Consider the following 17,434-nt stretch of genomic DNA (forward strand, 5'->3'; position numbering starts at 1 on the left):
ACACAGAATCTGAAACAGGCTCCAGGCTCTGAGCTGTCAGCACAGAGCCCGATGCGGGGCTTGAACTCACGGACCGCGAGATCGTGACCTGAGCCGAAGACGGATGCTTAACCGACTGAGCCACCCAGGCGCCCCCCTTCCTATTTATTTAAATGAAATCTTTAAATGAAAGAATTAAGAGTTCCTTTCTTCCTGCATTGGAATATAATTTTAGTTCCAGAGGCTCTCATGGGACAGTGGGATAAATACATGCAGCACGTTACCAGGAGCCTAATACACAAACTCAGGGAACTAATTTAGTCAGTCATTTGAAGAATGTGCAAAGGGTGTGCTACTCAACAAGCTGCGACATCAGTAAGTCACCCAAGTTTAAAACTTTAAGGCCACCTCACTACTTTCTACGGTGAACTAAAAAGTGACCATTAATGACTTTCTTGTTCTATCTAGAAAACATCTCTTTTCTGCAAAGTGGATTGTGGAGTTCTTAACAAGTTCTAAGCTAAAAATAAGGCCTAAGCATCACTTTGAAGATATATCTAACAGTATTTGATAACTCTTTAATCCAAATGATGTAGCGATTGAACAGACTTGGTGAAAACACCTTCTTACATGGTTTCGAAGTGTCTCTATTTTGCTAATTTCTTCAAATTTCCTTAATAAGTATGTGCTAATTTCATCATGAATTTAAAAATATAATCAATTTTATTTATAACATGAGAAACTGATTTAATGAAGTTGCTCACCTTACAAATGTGTAGCATAGAAGGCCATTTCTATGATTTAATTCATACCCATTCTAAAAGAATACCTTTAGAGAGTATACATTTGGATACTGAGGATCTTGAAGATTTCCAAATAAATTCAAGACTCTCTCTGGGAGATAGGGGTTGGGATATTTCAACAATATTATCTGATAGCTAGCTGAGAACAAATCTTTGTAAAAATAGAACTATTGGTGGAAAGCAAAGATGGCAGAATAAACTGAAGAGAAAACAGGAAGAAAGGGGCTCAGCATTACATAATACACTCAGCATACATAATATTTTCCCTGGGTACCGTATATTCTAATCACTCAACGTTCAAATGAGGGTTAGTATTAATTACCCCAAAAAATAACTTCTAAAAACTTTTATTAATATGTTACTTTCAGAGAATATAAATCTGTTTCTCAGGTTCAAAGATTACAGAATTTTGAATGTTTATGTAACTTTTAGTAATAACTAAATTTACACACCAAGTCAAGGGTTCCAAACAGCACTCCTTACTAAAATTATAAACAAAAAAGGTTTTTTTGATCCTTATTATGTAAAGTTGGTATTTTAGTTGAATCTGTTTTCTTTGATTCCCTTTTCAGCACTTTTATCTGTATAACTTTTGCAAAAATATATACAACAGTGACAACTTGTTATTCCTACCTTGAAATTTTACTTTCCTTTTTAAGAGTTTCAAATAGAAATTGTGATATCCACTAGAGTCAGTTCCTCAATATATTAAAATGGAACTTAATAAATCATCAGCTATAGTGGTAAAACATGCCAATCATAAATGATTTGTTTTACCACTTTACAGATAGCCTTACAGGTATTAAAAGAAGACATTTATTTTTTAAATTCTGCATATTAAGTGGATCAGATAATTCCTCTTGAATTACATTCAAGTACTATATTCTTGCTATTATAATAACTTTTCACAAGGTGTCACTGTTCTTCAAAGAAACAAAACATTTACTCTGTAAAAAAAAAAAAGTGTTTCATTTTAAGAGCTCAGTACATGTTACAAATCTTAATCTACTGTATCTTCGGATGTCAGAAGCACATATATCATTCCTACTATTGTATGGGCAAAAATCATGGAGAAACAAAGGAAACTGATTTACTCCAGGTCATATACGGAACCAAAATCACTTTCCTCAAATACTGTACGAACATTTCAACAATACTGAGCTACTGAAAAATTTGTCTTTTAAAGTTTTCTTAATCCTTCTTTAAAAGTATCTCCTTTAAGACTTACCTCTTCTTTGACTATGAGAAAAGAAATTCTCATCAGCTGAAAATATTTTTCAAAGCAATCTATTTTCTATCTAAATTATATTATAAATGTAAGCTATCTTACAAAAAAAAGGTCTTGTATAAGATAACATCTGGAAATTTGTAAAGCTGTGCAACAGATATGTACCTTCCATTCCTTTCATCTCCTTGGGCTGTATCGTGAAAGGCAGTTCTGGGAAATGGAATTCCTTCCTGTCAGATCTGGAAAAATTCAGCTTTCTTTTGTTTCCATTTGCTATTTGGTCATTTTGACCTGTTCGCTCATTAAATATACCCTTCTCCATTTGGCTCTAAACAAACAAATAAGTAAGAGTTAATTTAAAAAAAGATGTGTAACTATTTTTTGAATCATAAGCCTAAAATTGCCAGCCATTTGGAAGGTAATAGGATAGTCATAAAAGGTCTACATTTGCAAGGTTATTTAATAATTAAGAAGTAGAATAGAATACCATTAAACACATAAACAGATCGAATTCCAATAAAAGTTTCATGAAGCAAACTTTTAAAGATATATTGGATAATCTGAGAATACTAGTGTTGATGAGAAGCATAATCTTAACTTTTAATTTATAATCCTGCTCATTGTACTCTGACTTTGACAAACTGCTTCAGTTCATTTTATTAATAATTTATTTTCCATTTACAAAATGATGTACTCTGGACATATTGAAAACCTGAGAACCCAGAACTCTAGAAATGTGTTACCTATTTTTCACTCATTTGGCAACAGATGACAAAAAATCTGCTAAGTTAATGAACACTCTACCACAATGTAATATGTAGTATGCCACTGTGTAAATATATATTAATGTGCTTAATGACTTGCTTGCTCTTAGATAGATTTGTGTTGTTTTCATTTTTTATTATTATAAATAACATTATGCTTCAATTTTTAATAAGCTACTTCCCTATGTAAAACAGTAAGGCAATGAACTACACTGATTGCATTTTTCTTTAAAATAATTTTTTTTAATGTTTATTTATTTTTGCGAGAGAGAGAGTGTGTGAGCAGGGGAGGGGCAGAGAGAGAGGGAGACACAGAATCTGAAGCAGGCTCCAGGCTCTGAGCTGCCAACACAGAGCCTGATGTGGGGCTCAAACTCGTGAACCGCAAGATCATGACCTGAGCTGAGGCTGGATGCCGAACCTACTGACCCACCCAGGTGCCCCAATGATTATATTTTTCTAGTGAAAAGTTTGATGTGTCTATTTGGTAATTGCCTTTAATCTATAAATAAGATATTAAAAACACTTTGGGGGCAGTAAAAGACCAAAAAGTCTTGTGCCTTTTTTTTTTTAAGATTCTATTTTTTTTTTAACTAATCTCTACACACTATGTAGGGCTCAAACCTATGAACCAGAGGATCAAGAGTCACATGCTCTTCTGACTGAGCTAGCCAGGCACCCCAAGTCTTGTGACTTTTAAGGGTGAAAATCTTAACTTTTTTTGTGCAAGTCACACACATACAGAAATCAAATTATAAGAAATTAACGAAAACTGAAAGCACTAAGGAAATGATGGCCTATTTTCATCTCAGGAGGGAAAAAAAAAAGCTAAAAGCACATTTTTTAAAATGTTGGAGCCCTAAAGATAGAAAAAAGGATTGAATGGGGAGGGAGTCAAGGATAAAGTTTAAAAGAGGCCATGTTTTAATGACTAGGTTCTTGCCTTACTTGAGTGGGACCTACATCCTCTTGCCTGCTATTAGACATAAACTGTACAATAGATTGTGAAGAAGTATGTCTCTTTTTCACTCTTTCAGTCAACCTATTATTTAAAAATGAAGGCAAAGTTATTAGAACTCCCCATAAGCACTTCTGTTTTAGCTTCAGTAATGAAGTGATATCATGGCAGTCTACAGTTTGAACACTGAGTGCCAAAATGCAATCACATTGTGTAAATGCCAATTGATAGAAGTAGGTGAAAACAGAGCAGAGAACAACTTGCTCATGGCTAACATCAGTGGTAACAACCATGTTGTGGGCTCACTCCAGCTGGCCTACTTGGTTTCTTGTATTTGTTCTAAATCTGGATCTCTTAACTACTGGTTTCTGAATTTCTGAGCTTGGTTTCCAAGGCTGGCTTACAACCATGGTTATTGCAACTAGGGTTTTGGGGTCCTCTCAAGAACAAATGGGCTCTTGCTGTCTGTAGACTGTTGTACCTTTGGACTGACACAGAAACGTCCACTGGCCCACTGCTGCAGCCATTGAGCTTTACAACTTACAGCTCAAATGCTAGTATGGGCTTGGGATGCTGAATGTAGTCTCCTTCCTAACCCAGGTTCATGGTAGTGTCCCTAAGTTTAAAGGTTTTTTTTTTATTATTTTATTTTAGAGAGAAAGAAAGAACAGGAGCATGGGAGAGGACAGAGGGGGAGAGAGACAGACAGACAGACAGATAGACAGAGAATCCTAAGCAGGCTCCACACTCAGTGTGGAGATTGGTGCAGGGCTCCATCCCATGACACTGAGATCATGACCTGAGCCGAAATCAAGAGTTGGACACCCAATCAACTGAGCCACCCAGGCGCCTCTCCCTAAATTTAAAACTATCCCTGATGCCTTACTAAATAGACCCTTGCTATATACATCACACTGCCCTTGATTAACCAGACTCATGGTACCAGTCTTTCAATCTGTATCAGTACCTAAATCTACAACTGGCCCAATATGTTGTTTTCCTCCCCAAATACTTGATCTTCAAAGGCTATTTGACTATAAACGATTATTTTCAACTATTCTCCTCCATTTAGAAAATCTGCTATGATACAGAAAAAAATGCTTACTTTGTTATACCAAGGCACATCAGTCCCAGAACCTAGGTCATATCAACTTTTTCTTCTTCAAATGGGAAGAAATTATCCTGAGGCTCTTGTTTTTAAAAGTGAGGTTTTTCCCAAAGGCATAAGTGGAAAATTAGACATCTATATAGGTAAGAAAAGTTAATTTCTTCTATGGCATTCTTAAGAAACATTCAGTAATGTCCTATTATTATAATTTCAATATATCCTCAAATTCAGTTTATATACAGACACTATGAACTTGATTCCTTGAAACACCTTTATATAGGAATGTTGTATCACTTAGGTTCATTTCCTTCTGTCTTTTTTTGTCACAACTCACCTTGGAGTGGGAAAGATTTGACACGGGATTTGAAGCCACCAAATTACTGCTAGTTAGATTGATAGGTGGCATCATCATACTACCTCCAGCATGTGGATCATTTTTCATTCCATTAGAGTTAGTGCCGGGATTGACAGGGTTTGGTAGTTCACTGATTACAGATTTTGTGTCTTGAGATATAGTATGAACATTTTCAATTGCATCCTGTTGACAATGTCCACCTTCACACTCTGTCTTTTTTGAGTCTAAGATATCTCCTTTTCCTCCTTTGACTTTAATAACTCTGACTTTGATCTCCTTGGGCCTTTTCTCTTTTTCCATTTCCTGGAATAGGAAATATCCAAACATCCAAAATCTCAGTCAGAAGAACAGTTATTTTTATCATTAGAGTGCTACTTATAATACAGTTATATTGGCCAGAAAGAGAATAGTCTTTACCTTTCCCAAAATTGGAGTACTTAACAGTGTATTGGTAGAAGTTGTTTTCCTTTCATCTTTCCTAAGTTCATTTTCTTTAGAATTCTCTTTTGGCTTTATGTATGAATTGACTTTTGCTTCTTGTAGTAATTTAGCTCTCAGTTCTGGTATAAATCTGATAAAACAAGCAATTATCAACCAATAATCTTTTATTTATATAAAGTATTTTATCTTTAATGTACCAGTTAATCAATTAATTTACGTGCTAACTACAGCATAAATAAGTTATTAAAAATGCACGTGTGCCAAGAGATGGTACAATATTTATTTAATACAAATTGCTTCCTGGTAAAGATAAATCTTCCAAAAATTTTGGCATGGGAATTTACTATATAAAATTTTAGAAAACTTTACTCAATAAAATTATTTTTTTAATTTTCATAAATGTATTATTCTTTCCAAGGAAAACCCAAACCATTTTGTCCTTTTTGTGTTTCTTCAAAGTAACAGTACTTAAAAGATGAACTAATTAGGGGCGCCTGGGTGGCTCAGTCGGTTGAGCAGCCGACTTCGGGGCTCAGGTCACGATCTCGCGGTCCGTGAGTTTGAGCCCCGCGTCAGGCTCTGTGCTGACAGCTCAGAGCCTGGAGCCTGCTTCGCATTCTGTGTCTCCCTCTCTCTTACCCTCCCCCGTTCATGCTCTGTCTCTCTCTGTCTCAAAAATAAATAAACGTTAAATTTTTTTATTTAAAAAAAAAAATTTTAAAAAGATGAACTAATTAGTTTCTGAAATCTTAGTCTAGAGAAATATTTTTAGTACAAAATGTAACAGAATACATCAATATTAAAGGGAGATGATTTTGGTTTTAGTTTGATTTTTCTATGTTACTTATTTTTTAATAGAAAACCATTCACATGGCTCAGAACGTAAAAGGCTGTATTGAAAAGTCTCCTTCCTACCCTGCCCCTGAGTTGCACAGTTCCCCTCCCTGAAGCAGCTATTATTATCACTTTGGAGAAATTTTATTTTATTTATTTTTTTAAGTGGCTCTACACACAATTGGGTCTTGAACTCACCCCCCAAGTTCAAAAGTCACATCCTCCACCAACTGAGCCAGCCAGGTGTCCTTTAGTTTGTGGAAACTTTAAAATACCATTCCATGAGTAAATTCTTCCCTAGTTCAACCCAGTCTTGACAGGGCTGTGCAGGGCACATGTCTAGTAAAGGGGAGTGTGAAGAGACGAAGAAAATAAACAGTGTGATTCATTTGGCTGAATAAGAAAATGTCATACTTCTGCCAAAACTCCTTTGCATTGCAGAAGGCTCTGTGAAAGGGAGAGGTCACTTATCAAAGGAAAAGGTCTTCTCCAAACATTTTCTGAGAATTTGATCATTGGAATTCAAGAACTTTCACCCCATCATGCTAAAATCCTAGTATCTAAGTATCCAGGAGAAATCAACTTGGTCTATGGAGAAGTGATATAAAGCAACTTTTTAATTCAATAACTGGCACTTTTTTCATCAATGGATTTTCAATATACCTTCTTTACATTTTTTATTTTATATTAAAATTCTTAAAATGCTTAAAGTTCTAAGTACTCTAAAGGATTCTCTCTTCTTTGCCTTTTTCTATTATAGTGTATCTTCCATGGCAGTTCCTGGAACTTTCCATGCCTAATCTTAAATTCATCACATTTTCAAATGATGTCCATATTTTCTGACCTCACATCCAAAGACCAACTGAATGACTCTGCAATTAAAGAAAAAATTCTTCTTTCAAAGCCCAAATAGAAAACGGTGGGTTTTCTTTTAAAGAAATACAGCTGATTTATAAATATACACTGTCATTATATGTTTCATATACAATGTTGGACACAGAAGGACTAGAGGCATGGTCCCTACGTTCCAGAAATTTCCATTTTGGTAGGGACAATATGACAACAGGGACTGCAATAGAGAATAAATAAAGCAGAGGGAAAAAAATCATTCGGGAAATAAATGCCAACTATAACATATAGATCAGAGAAGCTGTCAGAAGAGGAAAAACCAGACTATTCTGAGTCAGAGGTCCAAATGGGAATAAAGTTAAACAGTACTGATTGTTTATTTACTATCTTCTGGCCTATGATTGCCATTGAAAATGTGTGTAAAGAGCTTAGCATACTGCCTAGGAAATAGTAACTGTAATGAATGTTAACTACAATTATTTTTATTACAATTTTCATCATAACACCTGTGAACCTACCATACACCTAGTCAATAGCGAGGAACTCAGTAAAGTTTTTGTTAAATTGAATTTTCTCTGTGTGTAACATTAACCTATGCAGCAATTCTCATGCTACTAAAACTTCCTAATATAAAACACTATAAAGTCCATAATCACTCAACATGCTTACTTTTCTATAAATCCATCTCTAGTAAAATACTCATGATGCAAAAGATCAGTTGACGATGTCCTCTCAGCAGGATCAATTTGTAAACAAGCCTAGAAAATGAAAAAAAAAGATTCTAACATTAATAAGTTTCTAACAGGGCTCTATAAGGTAAAAATTAAATTGACCTATGTAGAAGTTAACTAATTACCCAGAGCTAAAAAGATTCTTAAGAAGATGGAATTAGACCTTAGAAATTTCTGACAGTGAGTTCTGACCATTTATTTCCCTAAGAAATTTGTACTTGTAAAGCATTATTACAGGTTAAACGTCCTATGATTCTAGCCAAAACAGAAGTCGGTTTGTTTCAGCTGCAATTAGCAGAAATTAATTTGTTCTTTTTGATCCTCTTATCAGCACCATAAGGTGAAAAGTTCATGGATTATTATTTCCCTTTTACAGTACTAGAAGCATAATTAGTGATTTACCATATGAGGATTTTAACTCATTGTCTGAATCCTAATCCAGTGCTCTTCCTATAATACAACTTCACAAACCTTCAAGCACTCAAATCTTTCAATAATCCATTATAAGAACAGCTCTTTTCTCTTACCCTATTTTGAGAATATTTCAACTGAATAGAGATTAAAAAAAAAAACCCACAAAACAAAAACGGGTGATAGAAGTAAGAGTTTTAAAAATAAATTGAAAGGAGCCTGGGTAGCTCAGTGGGTTAAGCATCCAGCTTCGCTCAGGTCATGATCTTACGGCTCATGGGCTTGAGTTCCTCATTGGGCTCTGTGCTGACAGCTCAGAGCCTGGAGCCTACTTCAAATTCCGTGTCTCCCTCTCTCACTGCCCCTCCCCTGCTCATACTCTGTCTCTCTCTCTGTGTCTCTCTCTCTCAAATATAAATAAATATTTTTTAAAAATTAATCATTTAAAAATAAGTCGAACATAAATCTTTACATGGTTGTAAATAGAAGATATTTTATTAATATTAATTAATTATTAATTAATTAATATATATTATTATATATAATTATTAATATATAATATTTATAATCAATAAATAATATATTTATTATTTAATTATATTATATTATATTATATTATATTATATTATATTTAATATAATAATATAATAATTAATTAATATATATTATTATATAATTATTTATATATAATATTTATAATTAATTATATATAATAATTAATTAATATAAATTAACATTAATTTATTAATATTAATATTAATGGTAGAATTTGAATAAAATTCATTTGCATCATAATTTTCATTCTTCCTTTTAAAAAAGGCAAAGAATAATAATAATTGGTAACTTTTATTGATGTTTACTGTGTGCCACACAACACTCCACCTAGCTTTTTCCTATTATTTGATCCCAGCAACAACCCTACAAGGTATATATTATTACTCCCATTGCACAGATAAAGAGACTGAGGCCCAGAGAAATCAATTTGTCTAAGATCTAATAAATAAAAGTGTAATTAAAATCCAGAAAAACCAAGGTAATTGAATATAATATTACCTTTTCATTTATGTCCAAATATGTATGTTTAAAGTGATTCACAAAAAAAAGTTGTAAAGATCTGCTATACAACAATAAGAATATAGCTAATGTATAGCTATACTATACATTTTGAAATTTGGTAAGAGGGTAGATCTCATATTGTGCATTTTTTACTGTAATAAAAATATATTGAGTCACAAAGCAAAACTGAATTCATTATCCACTTTATGATGCGGGAATACCCATACCCTTAAAACTGCAACTAGTTAAAAATATATACTTATTTTAGAGTGTAACAGTAATCTGTCAATAAAATTTATTAAGAAAAATGTTAAAAAGTCTGCCCAAGTCATAGCCTATTAGAGGTAGACTAAATTAGTCCTTCTCTGAATAATATAACCAGAAAATTTAAATCTATGCCCTAGTTTGGAAAATGTAAAATATGATACTTTGAGAAACAGACTGGCAGTTTCATTAAAAATCAAACATACACATACCTTAAACCCACCCACCATTTCAGTCTTAGATATTTACTCAAGAGAATAAAACTATACATCTACACAAAGACATATACATGAATGTTCATAGCAATTTTATTTGTAACAGCCAAAAATAGGAAACAACCCAAAACAAGGGAATAGATTAATAATTGTTACAGATCCATACAATGGACTACTACTCAGCAATAAAAAGGAATCAACTACTGATACACATAAAGCCATGAATGAATCTCTAAACCATAATGCTGAGTTGAAGAGTACATACTATGTAATTCCATGTATATATATTCTAGAAAATGTGAACTAATCTACAGTGACAGAAAGCAACTCAGAGGTTGTCTGGGAACTGAAATGATGGGAAAGATAGATTGTAAAAGGACAAAAGGACATTTTGTAGGGTGATGGAAATGTTAGATATCTTGATTGTGGTGGTGGTTTCATAGGTGTATACACCTATCAAAACTCATCAAATTGCAAATTTTAAGTATGTGTAGTTTACTGTATATAAATTATGTCACAATAAACTTGCTTACAAAATTTAAATCTAGGAAATGATACATGCTTTGCCCAAATATTAAGATGTATTTTAAAGTTGCAATAGTCGGGGCACCTGACTGGCTCAGTCAGTGGAGCATGTTACTCTTGATCTCAGGAGTTAAAGTCATATGTTGAGTATAGAGATTACTTAAAAATAAAACCTAAAATAAAATAAAATAAAATAAAAGTGGGAAGGAGTAATTAAAAACAAAAATAAAGTTACAATAATCAATTAAACTGGTACTTACGCTAGATTAAAGAAAGAAATCAATGAAATAGAAATAGACCCAAGCATGTATAAGTATTTTGTCTATGATAAATGTGGCAAACCAAGTCACTGCATTATTCAAGTTGAAGAAAAATATTTACAACATATATGATAAAGACTAATATGCTTATTACTTCACAAATCTATATGAAAAAAGATGGTCTAATTGACAAATAGTTTAATCATTCTTAAATATTGTTTATATTATTTCTATAGATTTATATTATATATTATATACTAATAATTTTTCATTATTATGACCAATTTATATTGTATTATATTAATAATATAGGTAAAATATTCAACCTTTTCTGTGATCATATAACTGCAACTAAAAAAAAGATGCTCTTTTAAACTTATTAAATCGACAAATATTTTGTAATGCCTGGCTGGCTCAGTCAGTGGAGTATGTGACCCCTGATCTTGAGGTTATGAGTTTGAGCGCCACATTGAGTATAGGCGTTACTTTTGAAAAATAGGCAAATAGGAGCATGTGGGTGCCTCAGTCAGTCGAGCATCAGAGTCTTGATTTTGGCTCAGGTCATGATCCCAGGGTTGTGGGATTGATCCCCATGTCAGGCTCCGCACTGGGTATGGAACCTGCTTAAGATTCTCTCTTTGCCCCTCCCCTGCTCATGGTCTCTCTCTCTTAAAATAATAATAAACATTTTTTAAACAATAAAAAATAGGCAAATATTTTAAAAACTGTAATATCCAATGTTAGATTGAGAGTGGGAATTTATATCCAATGCTGCTTGGGAGTACTTGAGTATAAATCAGTAAAACCTTTCTGGGGGAAAATATAGAACAATATATCAAAACTTCTGAAAAATGGGGCGCTTGGGTGGCTCAGTCGGTTAAGCAGCCGATCTCAGCTCGGGTCATGATCTCATGTTTCGTGGTTTCGAGCCCTACATCAGGCTCTGTGCTGACAGCTCAGAGCCTGGAGCCTGCTTTGGATTCTGTATCTCCTTCTCTCTCTGTCCCCCCCCCCCCCCACTCATGCTCTGTCTCTGACTGAGTCTCTCCCTCAAAAATAAACATTAAAAAAAATCTTTTTTTTTTTAATTCTGAAAAAGTGTAAACCCTGTGGCCCGCTAATCATAATTCTAGGAATTTATCCTAAAAAAATAATAAAATAAGTTCACGGGGCGCCTGGGTGGCTCAGTTGGTTAAGCAGCCGACTTCGGCTCAGGTCATGATCTCACAGTCCATGGGTTCGAGCCCCGCGTCGGGCTCTGTGCTGACAGCTCAGAGCCTGGAGCCTGTTTCAGATTCTTTGTCTCCCTCTCTCTGACCCTCCCCCGTTCATGCTCTGTCTCTCTCTGTCGCAAAAATAAATAAATGTTAAAAAAAATTTTTTTAAATAAATAAATAAATAAATAAATAAAATAAAATAAGTTCAAAAAGACATATTTAAAAGATGTTCACTAGGCTGCCTGGGTGGCTTAGTCACGTGAGCATCTGACTGTTGATTTTGGCTCAAATTATGATCTCATGGTTTCAGGGGAATCCAGCCCCACACTGGGCTCTGTGCTGATAGTGGGAAGCCCGCTTGGGTTTCTCTCTCTCCCTCTCTCTGCCTCTCCCCTGCTCATACTTTCTTGCTCTCAAAATAATAAATATTTCAAAATTAATTAATTAATTAATTCAATAAAAGACATTCACTAAAGCATCTTTACCAATAGTGACAGAGAAAACCTGAAAACAAATGTTCAAAATTGTAGGATCAGTTAAACAAACTATATTATAGTCATACAGTGGAATACCATGTAACCATTGAAAATTATGATATAGTTCCATATTTACTGAGATGGTTACATAACAAACAGGTCACACAACACTGTGTGAAGTATGACATCTTTTAAAAAGCATAAATTTCTATGCACGTATTTGGTTGACAAAAGCCTAGAAGTATATAAATCAAAATATCAACAGTAATTTTTCCAGATTTTGGGAAAACCTTAACTTCTTTTTGTTTATCATGTATTTTCTACTTTTTCTATAATCATTATGTATTCTTTGTAGAATTAAAACTATGATATATAAAATAAATTCAATTCAAAATGTAGTAAATAAATCTGATTCTTATGAAATTCTAGTTCTCTCCAGATACCAATGAAATCATTTTTTCCTTTAAGAATAGTCTTTAGATGTTACATATCATACGGTTAGTAAGTTTACCTAAATAGCAAAAGCAACAATTAATATTAACATTTGTTGATAGTTTATCAAAGGCCCTGTGCTCAGAACATTTTCACCATTACCTCATTTAATTCTCCAGCCCCAGAAAATGAAGACTGTTAAAGCTGTTTTATAGCCCAGTAAACTGGGGCACAGAGATTAAGTGACTTTCCCAAGGTTACAGAGCTAATTAGTGACACAGCTGAGTTTTAGTCTATGTGATTCCAGAGCCCCTTCTGATAAACACTACACCATATTTGCTTTGAAATTTAGGTAACCACTTTTTTTAAAGGGCTATACATCAGAAATAAGATACCTCACTTGACCTGGGAAAGGAAATTGGCTGGATAGAAAAAATAAACAGAAGCAGATTTAACTTTCCACAGTAAATTCTCTAACTTTTTGAATTTTGTACTGAGTATATTGGCATATTTATTACCGAGTTTAAAATAAAATTTAAATTTTAAAATAATTAGAAAGTGCTATACAGTATAATGTTTTTGTTTTCTTCAAATTCAGGGTGAATTTATAAAATTAAAACTGCAGCTGCCAATGCCTTGTAGATATCTTACAATACCAGTGTACAAGGAACAGATCCCTAACTTGGGTAGACTGGCTGTTAAAAGGTGGTGATAAACACTGCAAGTCCTTTGAATTTTTCCAGTTGATCCCTAATTATCATTAAAATTGGGATAAACTAAAAATAATGGACAGGATTATCCTAGGGAGCTTTCAGTTTTATAGTCTATGAATTTTAATTTCTCTGGACTAAAGACATAAAGACAGAGGAATATAATAACTGTTAACAGTTAACATTACGAATCCTTTTGGAATTTCATTAAAGTAATATCCTAAAACTGTATTATAATTTATGCAAATTTCCCCAAAATATGTCCTTAATTCTTAACCTACATGAATTATATCTGCCAACAATCCATTTAGCTTTGGGTATTTTTTTCTTGCATTTTTGGGGTGTTGAACTTGAGGAAGGACCACCCCAGCAAAAATGGGACTCTTGGAAAAGATATTCTGTAAATGAGGTGTCAAATTGCCTGGAAAGAAAAAAAAATATGAATATAAGAAAACAAGGAAATTAATCTAAAATCAAAATAAATTGCTATGTGACTTGCATTAAATTACTAAAAAGGGAGAATAACAATTATGTTAATTTTTTAAGGTTGAAGAAGGCACTATCTGAATACAGCATAAAAGTTCATAAGTTTCCCCAGTAATCTGTTGATAGCAGGTAAGCAGTAGAAAATTTAAAACCACCAGGTTCGTTTTCATTTCCCAAATTATAAGACATAATATATGATGCTATCAAGAAAAGCACAGACTTTTACATATTTCCATATGGGCATCTAAATAGCTTAACTAACAAGTGTTCGTCAGCAAAGCCTTACTCAAAACAGCTAAAATATCTAAATTATTTAGAAATAGCAATATTGCAAAGAAGAAACAAGGCTATGGAGTAGTAGTAGAATGGAAAGAACTATAAACAGCAGTGGAGAAAGCTAAGTTCTAGCGCCAGTTTTGCTATAACTAGGGCTGTGACCTTGGGCAAATCTCTTTCCTTTCTATGCTTCAGTTTCCTTATCTGTAAAAGGACAAAAGTAATCCTATCATCTCTAGGGTTTTTTTCTAACATTAATCTAATAACGAGAACTTTAAAGATGACCCAAAAAAGTATGATGCTCTAAGACTCTGAACTAAATCTTTAATTAATATTTACCCAGATTTCATGATTTTTATGGTTGCTCACAGTATCTTCTTCATGATCTGTAATTACATGTTTATGTATAGCCTCTCTACCACAAAAGGGGCTCCTCGAACTCCTCATTCAGAAATATATAAAAAAACAAATCATTGAAACTCCATGAGCAAGGCTAACCATCAAAATGTTTGGATAGTCAAGGCAGATCATCATAATTCAGCTCTCATCAAGTGTATTTTTAATTCTTTTTTTAATTTAATGTTTATTTATTTTTGAGAGAGAGGCAGAGACAGAGTGCGAGCAGGGGAAGGACAGAGAGAGAGAAAGACACAGAATCTGAAGCAGGCTCCAAGTTCTGAGCCATCAGGCACAGAGCCCACCACAGGGCTCGAACTCACAAATTGTGAGATCATGACCTGAGCTGAAGTCGGATGCTTAACCAACTGAGCCACCCAGGCACCCCTCAGCAAATGTATTTTTGAATAAGTTATTTAGGTACCTGGTTATTTATTGTGGCTAAAAAAAAAAAAAAAAAAAAAAAATTCTCAGTAACTTTCTATCTCCAACTACTTTAAAAGACATCTATCTAAATTGGGGCACCTGGGTGGCTTGGTCGGTTAAGCGTCCGACTTCGGCTCAGGTCATGACCTCACGGTCCATGAGTTCGAGCCCCGCGTCAGGCTCTGTGCTGACAGCTCAGAGCCTGGAGCCTGTTTCGGATTCTGTGTCTCCCTCTCTCTCTGCACCTCCCCCGTTCATGCTCTGTCTCTCTCTGTCTCAAAAATAAATAAACGTTAAAAAAAAAAAAAAAGACATCTAAATCAACTCTATTATTTAAAAGTCCTCTTTCAGAGATGCAAATATTTATAGAAGCCAAAACTTTAGAACAACTTTCAGACAATTTGAAGTTTCCTACTGTACTATTTTTCTTACTATCAATCATTAGCAAATGTCTTAGCTACTTACATCCTAGCAAAGAAAATATTATTTACAAAAACAGAGAATTTTCTACTTTCTTTATCAGCCCAAGGCATCCACTTGCTGCCATCTACCAAAACAATATGCTTCCCTGTTCTTATAAAGAAAAAACTGAATGTGAATATCAAGCAGATGTGATCTGGCAATATCTATTTCAGGCATTTAACAGTATATTTCAGTAGTACCTACCTACTTTTAAAACAATTTTATGAAGTAAATCCAAATCAGAGCTGCTAGGAAGATAGGGATTTCCAGTGGCCATCTCAATGATCATACAACCTAAAGCCCAGATATCTACAGGTCTGAAACAACAAGAATAAATTGCTTTTTCATGGAGAAATACATACCTTTTCTAAAAAAATTTTTAAATAAAGTTGCAGCCAAAGAAAAAAGAATAGTTAAGTGGTATCACTTATAAATTTTCACCTTAGAATCATAACCCAACTTTAGGATATATATAAACATTATCACACTTTATTAATAATATTAAATAGCTTATATTTAAATCACATGAGAAGCCATGTAGTAGTCCAGATGAAAAGTAACTATAATTCTAAAATTGTTTCAAATACTTATATAAGGACATTATGATAAATGGTTTATTAATTAGAATAATTGAATACCAAAATCATCTTGTTTTTTAAGGAATATAAAAAATCTTAAATATTTTACCATTTACATTTACTTATCTTAAGGTGTTGTGAGTCATTCATAATTCCAACATTTTCCCAATTAATCAGTTTTTCTTTTAAGTTTACTTATTTATTTTGAGCAAGTGAGTGCAAGCAGGGGGATGGGGCAGAGACAGAGAGAGAATCCCAAGCAGGGACTAGGGGCTCCATCCCACAAACTGTCATGACCTGAGCTAAGATCAAGAGTTGGACATTTAACCAACTGAGCCACCCAGGCGCCCCCGACATAATCAGTTTTTAAAAGATAGTTTATATTACTAAGACTTTTAAACAGATAAAAAGCAGCCCTATCTCACACTCAGAAGAAATGTAAACACTACAGTGAGGAGGTACTTGGGTGGCTCAGTTGGCTAAGTGTCCTACTTCAGCTCAGGTCATGATCTCGTGGTCTGTGAGTTCGAGCCCTGCATCGGGCTCTGTGCTGACAGCTCAGAGCCTGGAGCCTGCTTTGGATTCTGTATCTCCCTCTCTTGCTCTGCCCCTCCTCCACTCATGCTCTGTCTCTCTCTCTCTGTCTCAAAACTAAAAAAAAAATAATAATAAAAATTTAAAAAAAACGCTACAGTAAGATATATCTTTCTCTAACCCAATTGATAAAAATTATAAGATTCAGTAACTGCTGTATTGGTGAAGCTATGGAAAATGAATACTCCCATGTACTGTTTTGGGAGTGTAAACTATACTTATTTGAAGGGAAAATTGGCAAAAGTTATCAAAATAAAAAATGTACATACTTTTGGGGCACCTGGGTGGTTCAGCTGGTTAAGCAACTCACTCTCAATTTTGGCTCAGGTGTTGATTGCATGGTTGTGAGATCAAGCCCTGCATTGAGCTCTGCACTGGGCATGGAGTCTACTTGAGATTCTCATTCTCCTTCTACCCGCCCCCCCCCAACTCCTGCTCATTCTCTCTCTCTCTCCCCTTCTCAAAAAAAGAAAAAAAAATGTACATACTTTTGACCAACTTTATTCCTAGGAATTTATCCAAAGATCTGCCCACCCTTGAACACAAAGATAAATGATAAAAGATAAATAATAAGCACTATTTGTGGTAGGAAAAAAAAAT

General features: G+C 34.0%; 1 protein-coding gene across 21 annotated transcripts in view; it reads right to left on the reverse strand.

Annotated features, from left to right (window-relative positions):
• The window catches only part of CDKL3 (cyclin dependent kinase like 3), a 99,364-nt gene that overhangs the window by 55,636 nt on the left and 26,294 nt on the right, over positions 1-17,434 (reverse strand). For 20 of the 21 annotated variants that reach the window (XM_042935294.1, XM_042935327.1, XM_042935284.1 and 17 more), the window contains 6 exons: positions 15,867-15,979; positions 13,898-14,037; positions 7,989-8,077; positions 5,613-5,766; positions 5,175-5,498; positions 2,176-2,338 (listed from right to left, as the gene is read on the reverse strand). In XM_042935294.1, coding sequence (XP_042791228.1) covers positions 2,176-2,338; positions 5,175-5,498; positions 5,613-5,766; positions 7,989-8,077; positions 13,898-14,037; positions 15,867-15,979 — 983 coding nt within the window. Of the gene's footprint in view, positions 1-2,175; positions 2,339-4,837; positions 4,976-5,174; positions 5,499-5,612; positions 5,767-7,988; positions 8,078-13,897; positions 14,038-15,866; positions 15,980-17,434 lie in introns of those variants that run through there. The other variant, XM_042935430.1, reaches the window with a different exon arrangement.

Source organism: Panthera leo, chromosome A1, assembly GCF_018350215.1.
Source record: "Panthera leo isolate Ple1 chromosome A1, P.leo_Ple1_pat1.1, whole genome shotgun sequence".
Lineage (NCBI taxonomy): Eukaryota > Metazoa > Chordata > Mammalia > Carnivora > Felidae > Panthera > Panthera leo.